This window comes from Prionailurus bengalensis, chromosome B1 (genome assembly GCF_016509475.1).
Source record: "Prionailurus bengalensis isolate Pbe53 chromosome B1, Fcat_Pben_1.1_paternal_pri, whole genome shotgun sequence".
Lineage (NCBI taxonomy): Eukaryota > Metazoa > Chordata > Mammalia > Carnivora > Felidae > Prionailurus > Prionailurus bengalensis.
The window spans coordinates 49242497-49261918 of NC_057344.1; the positions used below are offsets into that span (position 1 = coordinate 49242497).

General features: G+C 38.2%; 2 protein-coding genes across 4 annotated transcripts in view; one reads left to right on the forward strand and one right to left on the reverse strand.

Moving 5' to 3' along the window:
- ESCO2 (establishment of sister chromatid cohesion N-acetyltransferase 2) overlaps positions 1 to 10876 on the forward strand; it is a 29347-nt gene extending 18471 nt beyond the window's left edge. The window contains exons 6-11 of the mRNA XM_043564791.1: positions 431 to 554; positions 1333 to 1464; positions 2578 to 2667; positions 3299 to 3442; positions 6405 to 6571; positions 9352 to 10876. Coding sequence (XP_043420726.1) covers positions 431 to 554; positions 1333 to 1464; positions 2578 to 2667; positions 3299 to 3442; positions 6405 to 6571; positions 9352 to 9484 — 790 coding nt within the window. The 3' untranslated portion in view covers positions 9485 to 10876. The remainder of the gene's footprint in view (positions 1 to 430; positions 555 to 1332; positions 1465 to 2577; positions 2668 to 3298; positions 3443 to 6404; positions 6572 to 9351) is intronic.
- Positions 10877 to 16731: 5855 nt separating this feature from the next.
- PBK (PDZ binding kinase) overlaps positions 16732 to 19422 on the reverse strand; it is a 30108-nt gene continuing 27417 nt past the window's right edge. For 2 of the 3 annotated variants that reach the window (XM_043564811.1, XM_043564801.1), the window contains exons 7-8: positions 18439 to 18618; positions 16732 to 17681 (exon numbers count right to left, since the gene is read on the reverse strand). In XM_043564811.1, the coding sequence (XP_043420746.1) occupies positions 17482 to 17681; positions 18439 to 18618 (380 nt within the window). In that variant the 3' untranslated portion in view covers positions 16732 to 17481. The remainder of the gene's footprint in view (positions 17682 to 18438; positions 18619 to 19422) is intronic. The other variant, XM_043564817.1, reaches the window with a different exon arrangement.

Genomic DNA, 19422 nt, shown 5'->3' on the forward strand with positions numbered 1-19422 from the left:
TATTAACCTCACTCACTGCCCAAGTATAGAGTTGTTGGATATAATATACTGGTAGCTGACTTCCTGTGGAACTGTGAGATTCAAGAATAGAATCTTCTTATTTGCTGTGGCGTTACAGGGATTTCTTTATGCTTAGGGTAAGCATTGCCCTAAAATTCGGTAAAGCAAAAAATAAAAAAATAAAATCACTTTTTAAGAGTTAAGTCAACTGCTATTCTTTACTGGTTACCTTGAGTAAGTTACTGATCCTCTCTGAGTGGGCCTCCGGTTTCTCATTGTTCTGAGCCCTATTGCTTCATTAAGGTATTGTCAATAGAAGGCATTAAAAATTGCAAGGTGCTCTGCAAATGTTATAGACATAGCTGTTTTCATCGTAATTTCTCAGACATTTCAATTTATTAAATAATGTTTATTAACTTTTATTTCAAAGATCTTTAGTTGAACAGTCTTCTGTGGGATCCATCATATCTGCTAACCTCTTGAAACAGATCAATACACAGAAAAGTACTAATACTAGAGATACAAATAAAGAAACAAAAGACCAGCTCATCATTGTGAGTAAATTTAAAAACTCCTCCTGTATGTGGCTCTCATGTAGAACATGAAGGCAGACATGTTGTCTTAGCAGAGTTAACATGGTTTATAGACATTCTGAGTTGTGTATATGCCAGCTTTGTTGTAGTGGTAGCATTTAAACTAGTCAAATAGATTTTCAAACTGATAGTGTTGGGCAATGTGTTATGAGATAGAATGGAAGTTAATAAGCCATGACAGTGAATATTCCTGCCTTTTCTATATTTATGAATTTATCTGTGCTTTTCTGAACTTTTATTATGTACTGTATTTATTTTTTATCAACTTTTGGGGCAAAGAATTTTAATATTCCTAATCACTTAAGGAAAAACACTATATAATGAATATACAAGTCCTGAGATTTTTGCCCTGCCTCTTTGAAACAAGGCTTTTTCAGGTCTCTTCACTTAAGAGCTTAATAATTATGCTCTATTGTTCATCTTAGCCATTATCTTTATGATTTGATTTGATTCCTCCTTAGAACTATGGGTCAAGCGAAAGAATCTTGATTTTTTTTTTTATACCATCAAAGAGACCATTTCACTTCTTGCATCAGTTTATTGCATTTTTAGGTCTGTTCTCATTCCATTTTGTTTAGGAGGTGGAGGGAGGGGACATAGTAACCAGACTTTCATTTAGTATTTCACTTGTGCCAGCATAAAAGAAAAATAGGGAGAAATGTGAATGAATGGTTACATGAACTAAATATAGAGCTATTTGTGATGTGTTTAGATGGACTTGTTCTTTTCCCAATTACAGGACGCAGGTCAGAAACATTTTGGAGCCACCATGTGTAAGTCCTGTGGCATGATCTACACCGCATCCAACCCTGAGGATGAAATGCAACATGTCCAGCATCATCACAGATTTCTGGAGGGGATCAAATATACAGTAAGTCAAAAACAGTCTTTCAATTTGTTCTAAAAGTAAAACTGCTTTAAAAGGTACATTTCTTTTGCTTAAATGTTGGAAGATCTGTATCTTTAAATATCATCTACAGTTTTGTTGTCTTAATATTTGAGGCTGATGGTACTTAAAAGCTAACTTCAAAAAATTTTTCTTTTTTAACATTTATTTATGTTTGAAAAACAGAGTGTCAGCATGGGAGGGACAGAGAGAGAGAGGGAGACACAGAATCGAATCAGACTCCAGGCTCTGAGCTGTCAGCACGGAGCCCAACATGGGGCTTGAACCCACGAACTGCGAGATCATGACCTGAGCCAAAGTTAGATGTTTAACTGACTGAGCCACCCAGGCGCCCCAAAAGCTAACTTTTAATAAAAGTGCCATATCAGACTTTCTATCCTGATATAAGTGTTGTTCTAGGTTGAGTGAACACCCTTCATCCTTAATTCTAGCCTTTTGAGCGGAGCTGCACAATTAGGATATAAAACTCAAAGACTTGAGGAGACCCTACTTCCCCATACCTCCTCACGTTAGTAGGAGTATTCTTTGTAGATAGGGTTAGAAAAACCGCTTTTCTGTGATTTCTCCAGGCTTTTTCTTTTCTGAAAGGAGAGGTTCCACCTTTTCATCAAGCACCTTTCTAGTATAATGCATCCTGTTGTCCTTTATGTTCTACCTGTTATTCAAATGCATTTCTTTTTTTTTTTCTATAATATTTTTAGTGTGGTTTATTAAACCTCTGCTTATCCTAGCCCTCTTCTACCTTCCCACTCCTAATAATTCATCATTTTTTCTCTATATTCTTATGAAGTCCTCTTAATTGACTTTCCATTATTTTATAGTAGATAATATAAATGTCTCCCAGCATGTAGGGTGTCAGTCAGTCTCTTGAGGACAGGTACTTTATTTCAGGCATCTTTTACTTCCCTTCCCACATTCCTTTAGTCAGATTTTGTCCTTTTTCGCATCATTCATTGTTCATCTTTTTGTCCTCTCTAGACCAAATTGTTTAATGGTTTTGTGTGTGTGTGTGTGTGTGTGTGTGTGTGTGTGTTTTCTCTCTCTTCAGATTAAACTGAGTTTTTTTTCTTTCGTCAGGGCTGGAAAAAAGAACGTATAGTAGCACAGTTTTGGGATGGGAAAATTTTGTTGGTCCTGCCACATGATCCGAGTTATGCTATCAGAAAGGTATGGAACATTAGTTTCTTAATCCTTGTTCTCCTACTCCCTCTCCTCTCACCAAGAATTCAACCCATGTTGAAGTGTAAAACCCCTTTGCTGATAGCTAATTCATTCTGGTGATTCTGGTTTTCATGTAGGCGTCAAATTCATAGTGGTTTATACAAAACTAAATTTAGAATTACAAGATGAAGTGACAGTCAAAGATTTAAGAGAAAAGATAAGGCTCTATTGCTTATCTTTTACCTTCGTCTTCACTTGTGAAAGATAAACTAAATTTTTCAGTATTGAGAAATTAATGACCCCAGAGTCTCTTTCTTATGTTGTTACTGCGTGTCTCATGGGCTGGATGTATTCAGTGCACATTGAATAAAGCTGAAATAAAATCTGTTTTGGCACTTCCCACCCCTTACTCCCCCTAGGCATCTGCATTTCTTTCTGCTGAAAGTGCTCTTTAAAATAGGATTTTCAAACTCTGTTTTCAAAGTGGCAGATACATGCATCAGTAGTAAAATAATTTTGGGGGTGTGCAAATTTAGGAAATAGAAGTAAAAGGTACACATTTTCTGTACATAAATGTATATATAGTTTGTGTTCTTTTTAAAACAAATTAATCTCTTTTGTTTTTTAACATCATTAGGTAGAAGATGTCCAGGAACTTGTTGATAACGAATTGGGCTTCCACCAAGTTGTTCCCAGATATCCAAACAAAACCAAGACTCTTCTCTTCATATCTGATGAAAAGAGAGTAGTTGGGTGTTTAATTGCAGAGCCCATCAAACAGGTGTGGTATATGTCTTTTAAATCATTGGCATAATGTGTGAGCAAAATAAAGTAATTGGGTGAAGACTTCAATAAGCAGTTAAGAATGCTACCATTGATGGGGTGCCTGGGTGGCTCAGTTGGCTAAGTGTCCAACTCTTGGTTTTGGCTCGGGTCATGATCTCGTGGTTTGTGAGTTCAAGCCCCGCACCGGGCTCTGCGCTGACAGTGTGGAGCCTGCTTGGGATTCTGTCTCTCCTCTCTCTGCCCCACCCCTGCTCATTCCCTCCCTCCCTCCCTCTTTCTCTCTCTCTCTCTCTTAAAATAAATAAATACACTTAAAAAATAATAATAATAAAAAAATGCTACCATTGATGACATTTTCCCCTGCTAAAGTATCCTGGACCATATAGATAATTGAAGTCATTTATTTCTATTATATTTGGTATTTTGCCATATATAAAAAGCAGGATTAGTAAGTCTGTCCTGTGTTCATGTAGTCATTTCCATACCTGGACTAGTGATTTTAAATAAGCAAATCTGTAGAGCCCAGATATTGAGGATGTGGCTTAGTGCAGGTTAATATATTTGGCAAAATAATTATTGTCCCTTAATTAGAATCTATTTTAGGTACTAATGAGCAATGTTCTGGAAGAGGAGTTGGCAAACTTCAGCGCCTGGGCCATGTGTGGCCCACCACTTGTTTTATAAAGTTTCATTAGAACAGAGATATGCTAATTTATTTCCATATTATCTGGTTGTTTTTGTAACAGGTATAACAGATCACATGGCCCAGTGAACCTAAAATATTTATAACTTGGCCCTTTACAGAAAAAGGTTGCCAGCTTTTTTTTCTAGAATAGAGAGAGTTTTTGCCTTCAAGGAGCTTATAGTATAATCTTTAGCTAAGGAGAATTATAGTTCAGAGGTGTTCTTTTTACCTGACTTTATAGGATCCCACACTTAGGTCTCCTTCCTTTTAAAAATATTTGATTTCTCAATACATCTGAAAATGATACTAGCATAAATTTTTTACCTTTGTGTAAGTGGTTCCCTTTCTCCCCTCATTTCTACTATCTTTATTACTCTTCCTTATTTTCTCTTTTTTCACCATATATACATATACATATACATACATATATACATACATATATATATATATATGTATACACACACACACACACACACACACACACACACACACAATATAGTGTCCCTCGTGTGTTTATCAGAAGCTGGAGAGAAAAGCAGCTGGTTTGTATTAGTAGTCAATTTGGCCTTTTATTCTAAAGAAGTAGACTATTTATGTAGTGATAATAAGCAAATATAGCTAAATAACATATATTCTCTTCTACTTTTTCGTATTTCAAGAGCAGTGTTTTCTTGATGGTAGTTAAAACTTAAGTACCCACCTATCAGAGCAGCTATATTAAAAAATAGTGACAAGGCACCTGGGTGGCTCAGTCGGTTGAGTGTCTGACTCTTGATTTTGGCTCTTGTCACAATCTCAGGGTTATGGGATGGAGCCCCATATTGGACTCCATGCTGAGTGTGGAACCTGCTTAAGATTCTCTCTCTTCCTCTCTGTCTCTCAAAAAAAGGTAAAAAATAGTGACAATATCAAATGCTGGCAAGGCTGCAGGGAAAACTAGATCTTTTAGATATTGTTGGAGAGAACATAAAATGTTAGGACTACAAAATGTTTGACAGTTTCTTAAAAAACTAATCCTACATTTATATGACCTAGCAGTCCTACTTCTGGTTATCCCAGAGAAATGAAAACCTACTCTACACAAAAGCCCATTCCTGAAAGTTTATAGCAGCTTTTTTGGTAGTGGTCAAAGCCTAGAAACAAAGAAACTGTTCTTCAGTAGGTGAATGATCACTCAAACTGGTACATCCATTCAATGGAATATTAGTCAGCAATAAAAAGGAACAAACTGTTGATATATGCAACAACTTGGACAGACGTCAAGGGCATTGTGCTACTGAAACAAGCCAATCTCCAAAGACCACATGATGTATGCTGCCATTTATATGACATCCTCAAAATAACAGAATTATAGAGTTAGAGAATAGATTGAGGTTGCCAGAGCTTAGAGATGGTTGAGGGAAAAGGTGGACATTATTACACAGAGACAACAAGAGAAAGATCCTTGAGATGATCCAGTAGCTCTGTATGCTGGTTATGGATACAGATGTGATAAGTTGTTCCATGACATGGGAATATATGCAAACATTATACCTATGTTAAACCCTTGGTTTTGGTATTGTACTGCACCTATAGAATATATAATCATTGGAGGAAGCCAGATGAAGGATACATGGATCCTCTGTACTATTTTAAAGATCCTTAAATACCACCCAGATTTCATAGTTAATATGCAAAAATCTTTAGTGTTACCATTTTTTTTAGGATATCATAAATAAATGCAGTTTAGACTGGAGAGAATGGGAGAAGTTTATGTACTATATTAAAAGTAAGAGTCTGATTTTTATAATTTTTTAATCAATAGAAGAAGGAAGTTCCATAATGGTATGTAATCCATTGGAATATGGGAATATCTCAACACCAGTATTTTTTTAAGCATTGTGTGACCATATTTATTTATTTTCAGAGAAAGAGAGAGGGAGGGAGCTTGCACACGGGGGAGAGGTAGAGAGAGGGAGAGAGAGTCCCAAGCAGGTTCTGCCCTGACAGCACAAAGCCCAATGCGGGGCTTGATCTCATGACCTGAGCCAAAATCAAGAGTTGGATGCTTAACCGACTGAGCCATCCAGGTGCCCCCATGCATTGTGTGACTATAAGTGGATAAGAATCTAGGAAGTATGAGAATTTTAACATTTTTGGTGAAGGTAATAAGATTAATTTTAGATACTTAAGTCTTGTTTGAGGAATGTGAACTCAACTGTACTATTTTTTACAAAGAAATGTGAACTCAACTGTACTATTAGCTCTAGATGCGTCTGTATTATCATTGTAGGCCTTCCGTGTCCTGTCCGAACCAATGGGTCCAAGCTCTAAAGAATGTCATCGGGCTTGGCAATGTTCAGATGTACCAGAACCTGCAGTCTGTGGAATAAGTAGAATCTGGGTCTTTAGACTGAAACGAAGAAAGCGCATTGCAAGACGACTGGTGGATACTCTCAGGTAAGAAATAAAATAAAATAAAATGGATCTAGACCCAGACTGGCTTTCCCAGAACCTTTCCTGGTTTATGAGTCAAAGGGAACGATGTTATAAAGACACTTCTGTTTAAATACTGCCAAAGTCAGGTTAAGGCCAGCAATGGCACTGGAAAACAAACAAATACACTAGATGTACTCAGTTTAGGGCACAACATTCCAAATGTGAAACACTGTAGCCCAGTGCTTATTAAACCACCTGTGGTGAAAGACTAGTTTAATTGCAGAGCAACACTTTAATAAAATGAAAATGAATTGCTAGAAAATGAAATAGGAAAACAAAATAAAAAAATGAGACATACAAGTCCCCATTTTTATTAGATTCAGCAGATGTGAAATTTAACATTGCAATAAATATAATTTATACAAACAAAATACAGGCTTAAAAAAACTACAGAAATTGTACATTCATTGTTCATTGACTACTGTGTGACTCGGTAATTGATGAAGACTTATAAATCTAACTAAATGTAACCCACAAAATGGGAGAAATTCATCTAATAAGAGTCCAGTATAACCAGTATATATAAAAGAACTCTTCCTATACAACAATAAAAAGACAAATGGCCCAATTAAAGATGGGCAAAGGATTCCAATACACAGTTCTTTGAAATACACATGGCTGCCACCAAGGATTCGCAAACCAAAACCATAATGAGATACCACTTCATACTCACTTAACTGTTAATGATATGACTTACTTGCTTGTTAATATACCTGATCTAGGTTGGATGGATGAGTTTCGTTTCACAACACTTACTCTCTCGACCTGTATACTTAAGAGAACAGGTTGCAATCCAGGGACCATAGTTTCAGGAGTGATCTAGCCTTGTGAGTCCTGTACGCTTTTTAGGAAAGAACACCCAAGACCGCTGTGGGATCCAGTGTTGGGCCATAATCCTAGTCACCTGCACATACCTTATAAAGGGGAGTAGTGAGAATTAGTGTCTATAATGATTTTATTTGATAGTTAATTATGAAAATCTCTATTTTTTTGAATGTTTATTTTGAGAGAGAGAGAGAGAGAGAGAGAGCGCGCGCGCGCATGAGCGGGGGAGGGGCAAAGAGAGAGGGAGACACAGAATCGGAAGCAGGTTCCAGGCTCTGAATTGTCAGCACAGAGCCCGATGTGGGGGCTTAAACTTGTGAACTGCGAGATCTTGACCTGAGCCGAAGTCAGATGCTTAACCAACTGAGCCACGCAGGTGCCCCGAAGTACCTCTATTTTTTATATTTTATGTTAAATATTTTATACTAAGAGATACAAATTTGGCATGGGAAATACCAGTATCTAACCTAGTTCCACCAGGCAGTAGTCCAATGCTTCTCAAACTTGAAAGTGCATATGAATCACCTGAGGATCTTGTTAAAATGCAGGTGTGATTGAGTAGGTTGGAGTGGGGCCTGAGATTCTGCATTCCTGATATGCTCTCAGGTAGTGATGAGTGTAGATCATACGCTGGGTACTAAGGCAGTAAGTAGGTTATCTATAAGCAGAAGTTTCCCTTAAAGGAAAAATAAAAACACATGCATCTGAGAACGAACACATCTCTTCTCACATCTGTGAGTTGAAATACAGGTAACATAAGTGGCAGCTATCCTGTAGAGGGGCCTTAGGCTTCATTCTCTCTGGTTTGTACAGGCAACATATGTTTAAATCCTTACAAAGGTAGAATATCGCCCCTAGTTGTTTTACATAAGAAGCAACAGAGGCTCACCAGGGATTATTAGTACACATTTACACAGGCTAGTGAAAGGACAGAGTTAGGACTCAAACCCACAGATCTCATGTTCTTTCTATAACTGATGTCACTTTATAAGTGAGACAGTAAGCTCTATTTAATCAAACCAGTATTTTGCTTTGGATTCTAGTAAATTCAGCCATAAACTTTGTGTGAAATTATATAGTATACCATATACTTAAATCTTAACTTCTAATTGAATCCAATCTTTAATTTTATATTTTTAAAATTTCAAACCTGTGGGGTGCCTGGGTGGCTCAGTTGGTTAAGTGTCCAACTTTGGCTCAGGTCATGACCTCACAGTAGATGAGTTCAAGGCCTGTGTTGGGCTCAGTGCTGACTGCTCGGAGCCTGGAGCCTGCTTCGGATTCTGTGTCTCCCTCTCCCTCTGCCCCTCCCTGCTTGTGTTCTGCCTCTCTCTCTCTCTCTCGTTCTCGCTCTCGCTCTCAAAAATAAATAAAACCTATAAAAAAGTGCAAGAATAGAAAAAGAAGCCCTTATTTACCCTTGCCCAAATTCATCAAGTTTTAACATTTACTTTCTTCTTGAATTATTTACAGGTAAGGTATGTATATTACGCCCCTTTAGTCCCTCGTACTTCAGCGTGTATTTCTTAAGTCCAAAGATCCTTCCTCATGTAAGCATACTTGAGTTATCAAATACCGGGTATTTAGTGTTGATGTAATGCTTTCCTCTACTGTATGGTCCATATATCAGTTTTGTCGTGTGTCTCCGTGTCCGTCATAGCATTTCTTTTTCCTGTGTAGATCACATTGCATGTAGTTGTCTTAACTCTTTTGTCTTCATCTCCTTTCTTTCTCTTTCTCTCTCCCTCTCTCTCTGACCCTCCCGTATACTCTCTCTCTCAAAATAAATAAACCAAAAAAAAAGTGCTTAAAGAGATCAAAATTATATATTTGGACTGCTTTAAAATACGTATGCTAACGTTTAATCAGAATTTTAAATTAGTTCCATTGTTAAATTGTCTTTTCCTCTTTTTTAGGAATTGCTTCATGTTTGGCTGTTTTCTCAAGACTGATGAAATAGCATTTTCTGACCCAACACCAGATGGCAAGTTATTTGCAACCAAATACTGCAACACCCCTAATTTCCTTGTATATAATTTTAATAGTTAAAGCCAGTCTCTACTATAGAACAGTTACTGTGTGGACGATTTCAGACAGCCCCATATCCTATAATAGGAACTATTTAATAGATACCAAAATAAAAATACTAAGACACACATATATACACATAAACCTGTATTAGTTTTATTTCTTATGAATCAAAAAGTGAGGGATAAATTTGTTGAAAAGTATCTGGGGACTCAAAAAAAGGAAAAGTCTTTGGATAATATATACTGACTAGCATTGGAATCCTTAATTATGAAACTTGATAGCTCTAACTGGAAAATGACATGCCTCCTTCATCAAAACATTGACAAAGCAAGGTGGTTTCCACAGAAATGTGACCATTTCTCTCTTATGAAGCACACTTTTGCACAGGGATTACCTCATGCCCCATCAGAAGCAAATAAAATTTAAAGATAGGCAAATAATTTCCATGCCCAATCTTTAATGGTAATTCCCAAATTCTGTACACAAAATTTTTAGTTTATAGGTATTGGCTGTAGCAACTGAGTTTCAAAATATTTAGAAAGTGTTTCGAATTTTTAATTTGTAATAGGGCTTTCCCATCTTTATGGTAAATAAAGAATGAGCAAAATTTCCATATCCTTTGATGTAGAACAGAATTCTGTAGCTTAATGTTTTAATCTTTTTGCAAATCATATCAATCAAGACATACTTGTCATCAGATCCAATTAAAATTAACCGTAGTAATTGCACTATTGTCATTTCATTCATTTCAGTATGAAAATGCTAACTGTACTAATCTTTAGTACACTTGTTACTGGGGATTGATGTCATTAACACAATAGATGCCCATTTCGTTTAGATGATTCATATGGTTACATTTTTAATATTTTTGCATGTTTAAAATACATCTTGTTCTGAGACATCTGGCGAAGGTGGTGACAAAATGAATAGTAGTATAACTATTACTATTTTATAGTAATATAACTGAGGTTAGTAAATGAATATATCTAGGCCGGAGAACTCGTGATAACATTATGTAAGTACACCTCCATATGCACACATTTTTCTAGTATAATTCTTGGATACTTTCTTTGAAGAGCAAAGAATTACTCATATTGTTTTGATTCTAAAAATCACTTAACTGCTGTCTGGTGGTAAGATGCTAGGGAAGTAGTTTTCCAGGTTATAACTTGGTAGAATCTGTTCACGTGCATTCTTTTATTTGCCTGTAAGGTAACAACATGTTTCCAAAATTTAAAAGCCTGCATTCCAGAAAGAATATGGAAGTGTTAAGATGTAATTTTGCAAACATTTTAATGCTGTTTTCTGCACTGCTGTTTTTGTTTTAAATATTTTATTTAAAAATTTTTATTAACATTATTTTGCTTGCTCAGTGCTTTTGTGATGAATCAATTAAAATTCTTCTCAATATTCTCTTTGTCTATTTTTTTATACAACCAAATGTATTGATTTTCATTCTGTATTTTTGTGATTATAAAAACAGTACATGCTCCTTGATTCCAAAAACCAATCACTGAAAATATAGCCAACACAAAAACCTGCACACTGGATGTTTATAGCAGCTTTATTCATAATTGCCAAAACTTGGAGGCAACCAAGGTGTCAGCCACAAAAAGGCACATAGGAAACTTAATATTACTGAGTGAAAGAAGCCAATGTGAAAAGGCTGCAGACTGTATGATTCCCACTGTATGATAATCTGGAAAAGACAAAACTGGAGACCGTGAGAAGCTCAGGAGTTCGAGGGGAGTGGAGGATAACTAGGTGGGGCACGGGACTTTGAGGGCAGGGAAAGTACTGTGCAGGATACTGTAACAAGTCCATCTCTAACGTTGTCCAAACCCATAGAACGGACAACACCAAGAGTAAAAAACTCGATTTGTCAACGTAGGTTCATCAGTTGCAACAAGTGTCCCTAGTGGTGGGATGTTGGTAGTGGGGGGCCATGCATGTGAGGGGCAAAGGGTTTGTGTGGTAAATCTCTGCTTCCTCTGATTTTGCTGTGAACTTAAAATTGCTCTAAAAAAAAATTAAAAGCTTCAAAAAACAAAAAACAAGGAAAGCCTGATAAATTATCATAGCCACAGAGACACGACAGCTAAATGTAACGCAGGGTCCCGGCACAGAAGGGCAAAATAAATCTGAATCAAGTATACCTTCGTGTGTCAGTATTGGCTCATTGGGATGTTAATTGTGACAAGTATACTAATGTAAGACGTGGGTAATAGGGGAGGCTAGGTGTAGGGTATATGGGAATTCTCTTTGCGGTTTTCCTGTAAAGCTAAAATGGACATCTCCATTATCAACGCCTTCATAATTACTACCCAGGTCAAAAAAGTAAAACACTGCCAGCTGCCCAGAGTCCTCCTCACATTCTCTTTAATCATCATTTTCCCCAAATATAACTACCTTTGGTGTCTAAAAGTTTCGTCTGGTTTTGAGCTTAATATAAATTGAATATGTTGTCAAGATGCATCCATGTTATTCTGTCTAGTTGACACCCATTTTCATGGTTGTATATTCCATTAAAAGAATATACCATAATTTATTGGGATGGCTGAGTGGCTCAGTTGGTTGAGCGTCCGACTTTGGCTCAGGTTGTGATCTCGCGGTCCTTGAGTTCGAGCCCCACATCAGGCTCTGTGCTGACAGCTCAGAGCCTGGAGCCTGCTTCAGGTTCTGTGTCTCCCTCTCCCTCTGCTCCTCCTCCACTCATGCTCTTTCTCAAAAATGAATGTTTAAAAAAATACCATAATTTATACTACTGTTGATAAGCATTGCTACCTTTGCCATTATATGCTACCTTTGTGATAAACTGCGTCCAACGTATGGGTCTCTTTCTGCCTGTTTATTCCCTCTAGCCTCGCTGGTCATCCTTACACTAGTACCACATTGTGTTATCAGATTCCTGAAGTTGGTATTGTAAATTCTTCCACCTTTTTTCTCTCCGGGAGTATTTTGTCTATTCTTGATCCTTTGCATTTGCATGTACAGTTTACAATCGGTTTAAGATCCTCAAAAAGCCATCACCAATTCAAAAAAAAAATCTGTTGGGATTTTACTGGAATTGCATCACATCTACAGATCCGTCTGGGAGGACTGAATGTAAAAGATATATTTTTCTGGTGTATTTCCCCATTTAGTTTCTCAGCAATTTGGGGTTTTCAGTGTAGTTATGTAATTTTTTAGGATTTACTCTTAAAGCATTTGATACTTTCTTTGAAACCACTGGAAATAAGATTGTTAAAGTTTCATTTGCTGATAAAACACAACAGACTTCCATATTGATCTTCGGTTCAGCAGCCTTTCTAAATTTATTTAATTCTAAAGATTCATTTGCAGATTATTTTTGGATTTTCAGGTTGTTGGGGTTTTTTTTTTTTAAGTTTATTTTGAGAGCTTGCACGCATGTGCGAGCGAGGGGGTGGGGGTGGGGAGAATCCCAAGCAGGCACCACACCCAATGCAGAGCCAGACACGGGGCTTGATCCCAAGAACCGTGAGATCATGACCTGAGCTGAAATCAAGAGTCAGATGCTTAACTGACGTGAGCCAGTCAGGTGCCCCTGGGTTTTCAGTTTTGAAGTAATGTCTCATTTCATTTTTCATGAAAATACCATTTTCATGAAATACCATAGACTGGGTGGCTTAACAATTTAGCTCTCTGGTTGGTTCCCGAGTCAAGTCCAATTTCAAGGCACTGGCAGATCCAGGACCTGGTGAGGGCCCGCTTCCTGCCTTGCTTGCGGTGTCCTTGCTGTATCCTCACAAGGCAGCGCTCCTCTCTCTGTCAGGGATACTAATCCCTCTCCTGAGGGCTCCGCCTTCATAATCACCCCCCAAAGGCGCCCCCTCCCATCACATTAGGGATTAGGCTTCAACATGAATTTCAGAGGGACAAACTTTCTAATCCATAGCAACTATAAAATGTTTACCATAGCTTGTTAGATATACACTCTTATGTTAAGGAAGCTCCTCTCTATTCCTAGGTTTCTAAGAGGCATTTGTTTTTCTAAGAGGCTTTTAAACATTTAATGCTGGATTTTATCAAAATTTTTCTTTGGAGGTAACTGATTTTTCTTCATTGGGTGAATATGGTGATTGCATTGTTCTTAAGTCAACCTAGTCTTGCTGAAATAATCTCAACTTGGCCCTGAGGTTTTTTATGTTACTGGCTTTGGTTTACTACTATTTTGTTTAGGATTTTCGTCATCTGTTCATGAGAGCGATTGGGTATCTATAGGAGATGCACTGTTTCCTTTTTTCATTTATGATGCTTTTTTTTTCTTTTACTCTCTAGATGACTCTTGCTAAGGCTTATTAGGCTTATAAATTTTATTCGTATTTTCAAAAACAACTTTTGGCATTGTTGATCCTATCCATTATAGATTTCTCCATTTTCTATGGTAGGTTTTGTCTTTAAATTTACACTTCTTTCTTTCTTTCTTTTGGAAGGGAGTTTTACTTTTTCTTATATTCTTAGCTCACCAATTTTTCAGGTTTCAATAGCATTTAAGACCATATATCTCGGGGCACCTGGGTGGCTCAGTCAGTTAAGCATCTCTTGATTTTGGCTCAGGTCATGATATAATCCATGGGATCAAGCTCCGCATCAGGTTCCTTGCTGGGTGTGGAGCCTGCTTGGAATTCTCTCTCTGCCTCTCCCTGCTCATGCTGTCTCTCTCAATACACTTTAAAAACAAAAAAGATCATAAATCTCTATAATCACAATTTCAGCTGTATCCCACAAGTTTGTTTATATATATATATATATATATATATATTTTTTTTTTTTTTTTTTTTTGCTTTTTTTGAGAGCACATGCACAGAGGGCAGAGGGAAAGGGAGAGAGAGAATCCCAAGCAGGCTTCACACCCAGAGCAGATCCAAACTCGGGGCTCAATCTCACAACTGTGAGATCATAACCTGAGACAAAATCAAGAGTCAGACACTAAATGGACTGAGCCACATAGACACCCCTATATATAGTATTTTATTTATAAATCTCTAATTTCAATCAGCAAATTGTCGATTAAAGTAGGAACCAGGAGGCAATAAATAATCCTCAACATTTCCTGAGCAGCTACTTATCCCCATTTTCTTTTTGAGAGAGAGAGCGCAAGCACAAGCACAAGCAGGGGAGAAACAGACAGGGAGACACAGAATCCAAAGCAGGCTCCAGGCTTCAAGCTGGCAGTGCAGAACCTAACACGGGGCTTGAACCCATGAACTGTGAGATCATGACCCGAGCTGAAGTCGGACGCTTAACCGACTGAGCCACCCAGGCGCCCCTGTCTCCATTTTCTAGAGATGTAAATAGGCTCTTGGAGGCCTTACACTGATAGCAAAGGGAGATTTTCTAGGAATTGAGAAAGCTACTTGAGAGGAGCCTGTTTATTTGCTAACTATAATTAATTACAATTAATACAGCAAAAAGATTAGTCCCACTGTATCCTCAAACCAGTCACATTACTTTTCTGAGAATGAGGCAAATGGCCAAAAGGAAGGCAACATCTGAGACTTAAAGAACAAGTTCCAGAATAAGAATAAAAAATGTTCTTACAGTTGGTAGCAAATTTTCTGCAACTCCGTGTTGAGGACTTCAAGGCTCTATTCAGACACAAGATGGAAAGCATGCGGGATCATTTTGCAGTGCCTGCCATCGACAAGCCCGGTCAATGTGCGGTCCTTGGGCATTAGTTTGTTCCCATTTAGATATTCCAACTGTAGGAAGTGGACACAAATTTCTCAGGGATAAAAAGTATCCCTGAGCTGTAATTCAGGAGAATGGACCAAGAGAGACACTGCCTTCTGAGCTTAGCAGACCTATTAAGAATGAAATCACATATAAGTCAAAGTGAGGGTAACTAAATATCAGGGTGCAAAACTGTTCAGATTTTTCTAGAAGTCAGCTTTCAGTTTTTTTTTTTTTTTAAGTTTATTTCTTTGAGAGAGCCGGTGTGAGGTGGGGAGGGTCAGAGAGATTGGGAGAGAGAATCCCAAACAGGCTCCCTGCTGTCAGTGCAGAGCCTGACTTGGGACTCGAGCTCATGAACCGAGAGATCATGACTTGAGCCAAAACCAAGAGTTGGCTGCTTAACTGACTGAGCCACCCAGGCGCCCTGACAGTAATTATTTTTTAAGTTTATTTATTTATTTTGAGAGAGACAGAGACAGTACAAGTTGGGGAGGGGCAGAGAAAGGGACAGAAAACCCCAAGCAGGCTCTGCACTGCCAGCACAGAGCCCGATGCAGGGCTCAAACCCATGAAGCCATGAGATCATGACCTGAATTGAAACCAAGAGTTGAATGCTTAACCGACTGAGCCATCCAGGACCCCCCCAAGGGGATTAAAAAAAAAAAAAAAAAAAGATTGCCAAATTGGCTAACATACAGTGTGTAAAGTGTGCTCTTGGTTTTTGGGGGTAGATTCCCACGGTTCATCGCTTACATACAACACCCAGTGCTCATCCCAACAACTGCCCTCCTCAATGCCCATCACCCATTTCCCCCTCTCCCCCACCACCCTCAGTTTGTCCTCTGTATTTAAGAGTCTCTTACGGTTTGTCTCCCTCCCTGCTTGTAACTTTTTTTTTCTTCCCTTCCCCCATGGTCTTCTGTTAAGTTCCTTAAGATCCACATGAGTGAAAACATGATCTTTCTCTGACTTATTTCACTTAGCATACCTTTCAGCTCCGTCCATGTTGTTGCAGATGGCAAGATTTCATTCTTTTTGATCACCAAGTAATATTCCATTGTATATATATGCCACATCTTCTTTATCCATTCATCAGTTGATGGACATTTAGGCTCTTTCCATAATTTGGCTATTGTTGAGAGTGCTGCTATAAACACTGGGGTACAAGTGCCCCTATGCATCAGCACTCCTGTATCTCTTGGGTAAATTCCTAGCTGTGCTATTGCTGGGTCATAGGGTAGATCTATTTGTAATTTTTTGAGGAACCTCCACACTGTTTTCCAGAGCGGCTGCACCAGTTTGCATTCCCACCAACAATGCAAGAGGGTTCCCGTTTCTCCACATCGCTTCCCACAGTCAAGTCTAGGTGTATCACCTGGAGTCACAGGGACAATTCATTAACTAAAAATTCCCAGGTGGCTTCTGTGGCACACAGATGGAAGATGCTGATCCAAATCATCACCTTCATTTCAGATTAACAAATGAGGCCACAAGAGAGAAACAAACCTACCACATTCACTCAACACACCTAATGACACTCAAATTAATGAAATCTAAAACAAGACACCTTCTGGTAACTACAGTCTCCTTTATTCTATATCATTCTATTAGAGTTTTATTATTTTTACACCAGAACTGTGATATGCTTAAGGTATAGATTATTAAACAAAAAATAAAAAAGGGATCTCAATACAGAAAATACATTTAATAAATAAAGCAAAAGCCAAAGATCGGGGGAGACCCAAGAGCACAAAACAAGCCTTAACCAAAAACGTCTGGAAATACCCAAGGAGCTAGTCTTTTGAGCCATTTCTCTTGGCTTCCAGTGACCATATTTAATAAGGAGTACATCAGCCCAAAAAGGCCAGCAAAAAGGTTAATGGTTTAAAAGATAAGCAAAAGTAGACTTAAGTTGTACTGCGCAAAGTGCTTTCAACAGATCCATTAAAAATAAAGAATATGTGAGAAACATTAATAAAAGTGATGGTCACTCCAAATCAATGTTAGACATACAGTTTACAGCATTTTATTACTGCTAGTGTTTTAAATCTGTATGTATGTACAAATCCAAATATTTGAGTAGCTAGTTTCTTAAACTTTCTAGAAAACCTACTACAATCTCAAATGCTTATCATCATAAGCATGTTAAGAAATACTGTAACTGTTCAAGTGTTAACTAGGTGCTACGGTCCTAAGGCCACTTCCAAAAAGTCTAATAACTATGGATTACCACAGTAACTATATAATGTATTACAGTAAACAGAACAGTTATACACATGAGCCATCTGGAAAGCTCATCAGTCATGAATATGAGGTGATCACTGGACATCCATTTCCAAAGCTTCCACGATGTGTGCGGCAGAAGGGCGATCCTTAGGGTCTTCATTAGTGCATACGGAGAAGAGTTCAATTACTTTCTGGTACGTTTCATCCAGCTCTTCCATATTAACGGGTGGCCTCGTCCCCAAAGCTGCATAGTAGGCTTCATCATCAAAGTCACTTTCATCAAAAGTTTTATCTGCTCGTGAAGGCGTTGGAGATTGAAACAAACAAAATAACTTTTAAGTCAGGAAAAGCTTAGCAACTGCTCAAACTCACCCTCCCGAAACAAGAACTCCTCGTCCACTATGTTTTCAGTATGCACAGGCCATCTCTTCAATTATCCTGCCGTGGTGAAGATTAGATACTGTCACGGTTTATAGGTTACAACCCCCCACCCTCTTACTGTGATAGCTTTCCAATCTTTTCCTTAGACTGTAGTGGCAGGATTCTCACACAGAGTCGTGACACAGAGGCTTTTCTTTCCAGGAAGCAACTTTATTCGTGCTGGCACGGCTCAGTGGGGCTCGTACCCGAACACACAAACATGCAGTCTGATTAAGTGGTCTCAATGTTACAAGGTCATGAGGGATGTTATCACATATGCATGCAGCCAGGTTGCCTTGAGGTTTTTTGGTTTTGTTTTGTTTTTTATTTCCTTAGGGAGGGGCCCTACCACAAGACAAGAGGAACTTTTAAGGAAATGTTTTGCTCTGTAGGATTTTCTCAATTTATCTCCCTATTATCAATTAACCTACAACTCATTTATATGAGAGTAAACTGAGATAGCACCAAGTTAGTCAGTAGTAATATAATCCACATCTCATGCCACTACCACTAAATCAAACATCTGTTTTAAATTTCAATGTAATAGATAAAATATAATTTTATAAGCTAATCTTTAGTTCAAACTGAAGAGACTGGGATTTATATTAAAAAAAAATATGTGGTTATACCTTCATCATCATCATCATCATCTGGAAGATTAATGTGTGGAATAGATAAAGTCATCATTTCCCACAGAGTCAGGCCAAAGGCAAATATGTCTGCCTTGTCAGTAATAATACCATTCTCTTCCAAAGCTTCCTTGGGTTTCCAAGGCTCGGTGCCAATGTAACAGGCCTCGGGGTCAGTCACTGAAATGAGTACAAGTAAGTCGGTCATAAGGGCAAGCACTAGAAATCACTAAGAAAAGCAAGCAACCCAAAGAAAAATGGGCAAATGATTTAGCAGGTAGTTTTAAAGGTTAAGAAATGCAGACAGTAAACATGAAAATACACTCAATCTCATTAGTAAGAATTACTTTTTCCTTATCAGATTGTTAAATATTAAAAAGCTAGTCAGTTGGCAAGGGTGTAGAGAAATAGCAATTCTCTTAGGAGGGGGCAGGAATACAGAGAGACTGTGGATGTCAAGAGCACAGACTCCGGAGCCAGACTGCCTTGCCTGGGTTTAAGGACATTTGCGAGTTGTGTGACTGTGAACAGATCAATGCATCTCTGTGCTCCAGCTTCTCCATTTTCAAACCATACTGTCATCAGGCAGAGAGAAGTACCATTTCTCTGCTTCTGTAATTGCTATGTCAGGGGAAAGGATAAGGGTCAAATCACACATTGGCTCTGAAAGCTTCTGCCCAGGAATGACATAGGCCTACTCATATTTCCATTTCCTTCTTCCTTCCCTCCCTTCTTTCCTTTCTCCCTCTCACATTAATAAAGACAGAACAAATGGGAGGAGGGAGAGAGAAAAATGAGAATCTCGCACTCAGGAAACCAAAGAGCCAGTAGACAAGCACTCATTAATTCATTCATTCAACATTCTGGTGGGGAGGGGTACATCTAATAAGTACACTCTGAAGACAGAGTGAGAATGAAGAAGCCAGACTGGGGCAGCACCCAGCATCGGGTGGCAAGGACGAAAGATGTCTCTATGAGAGCCTT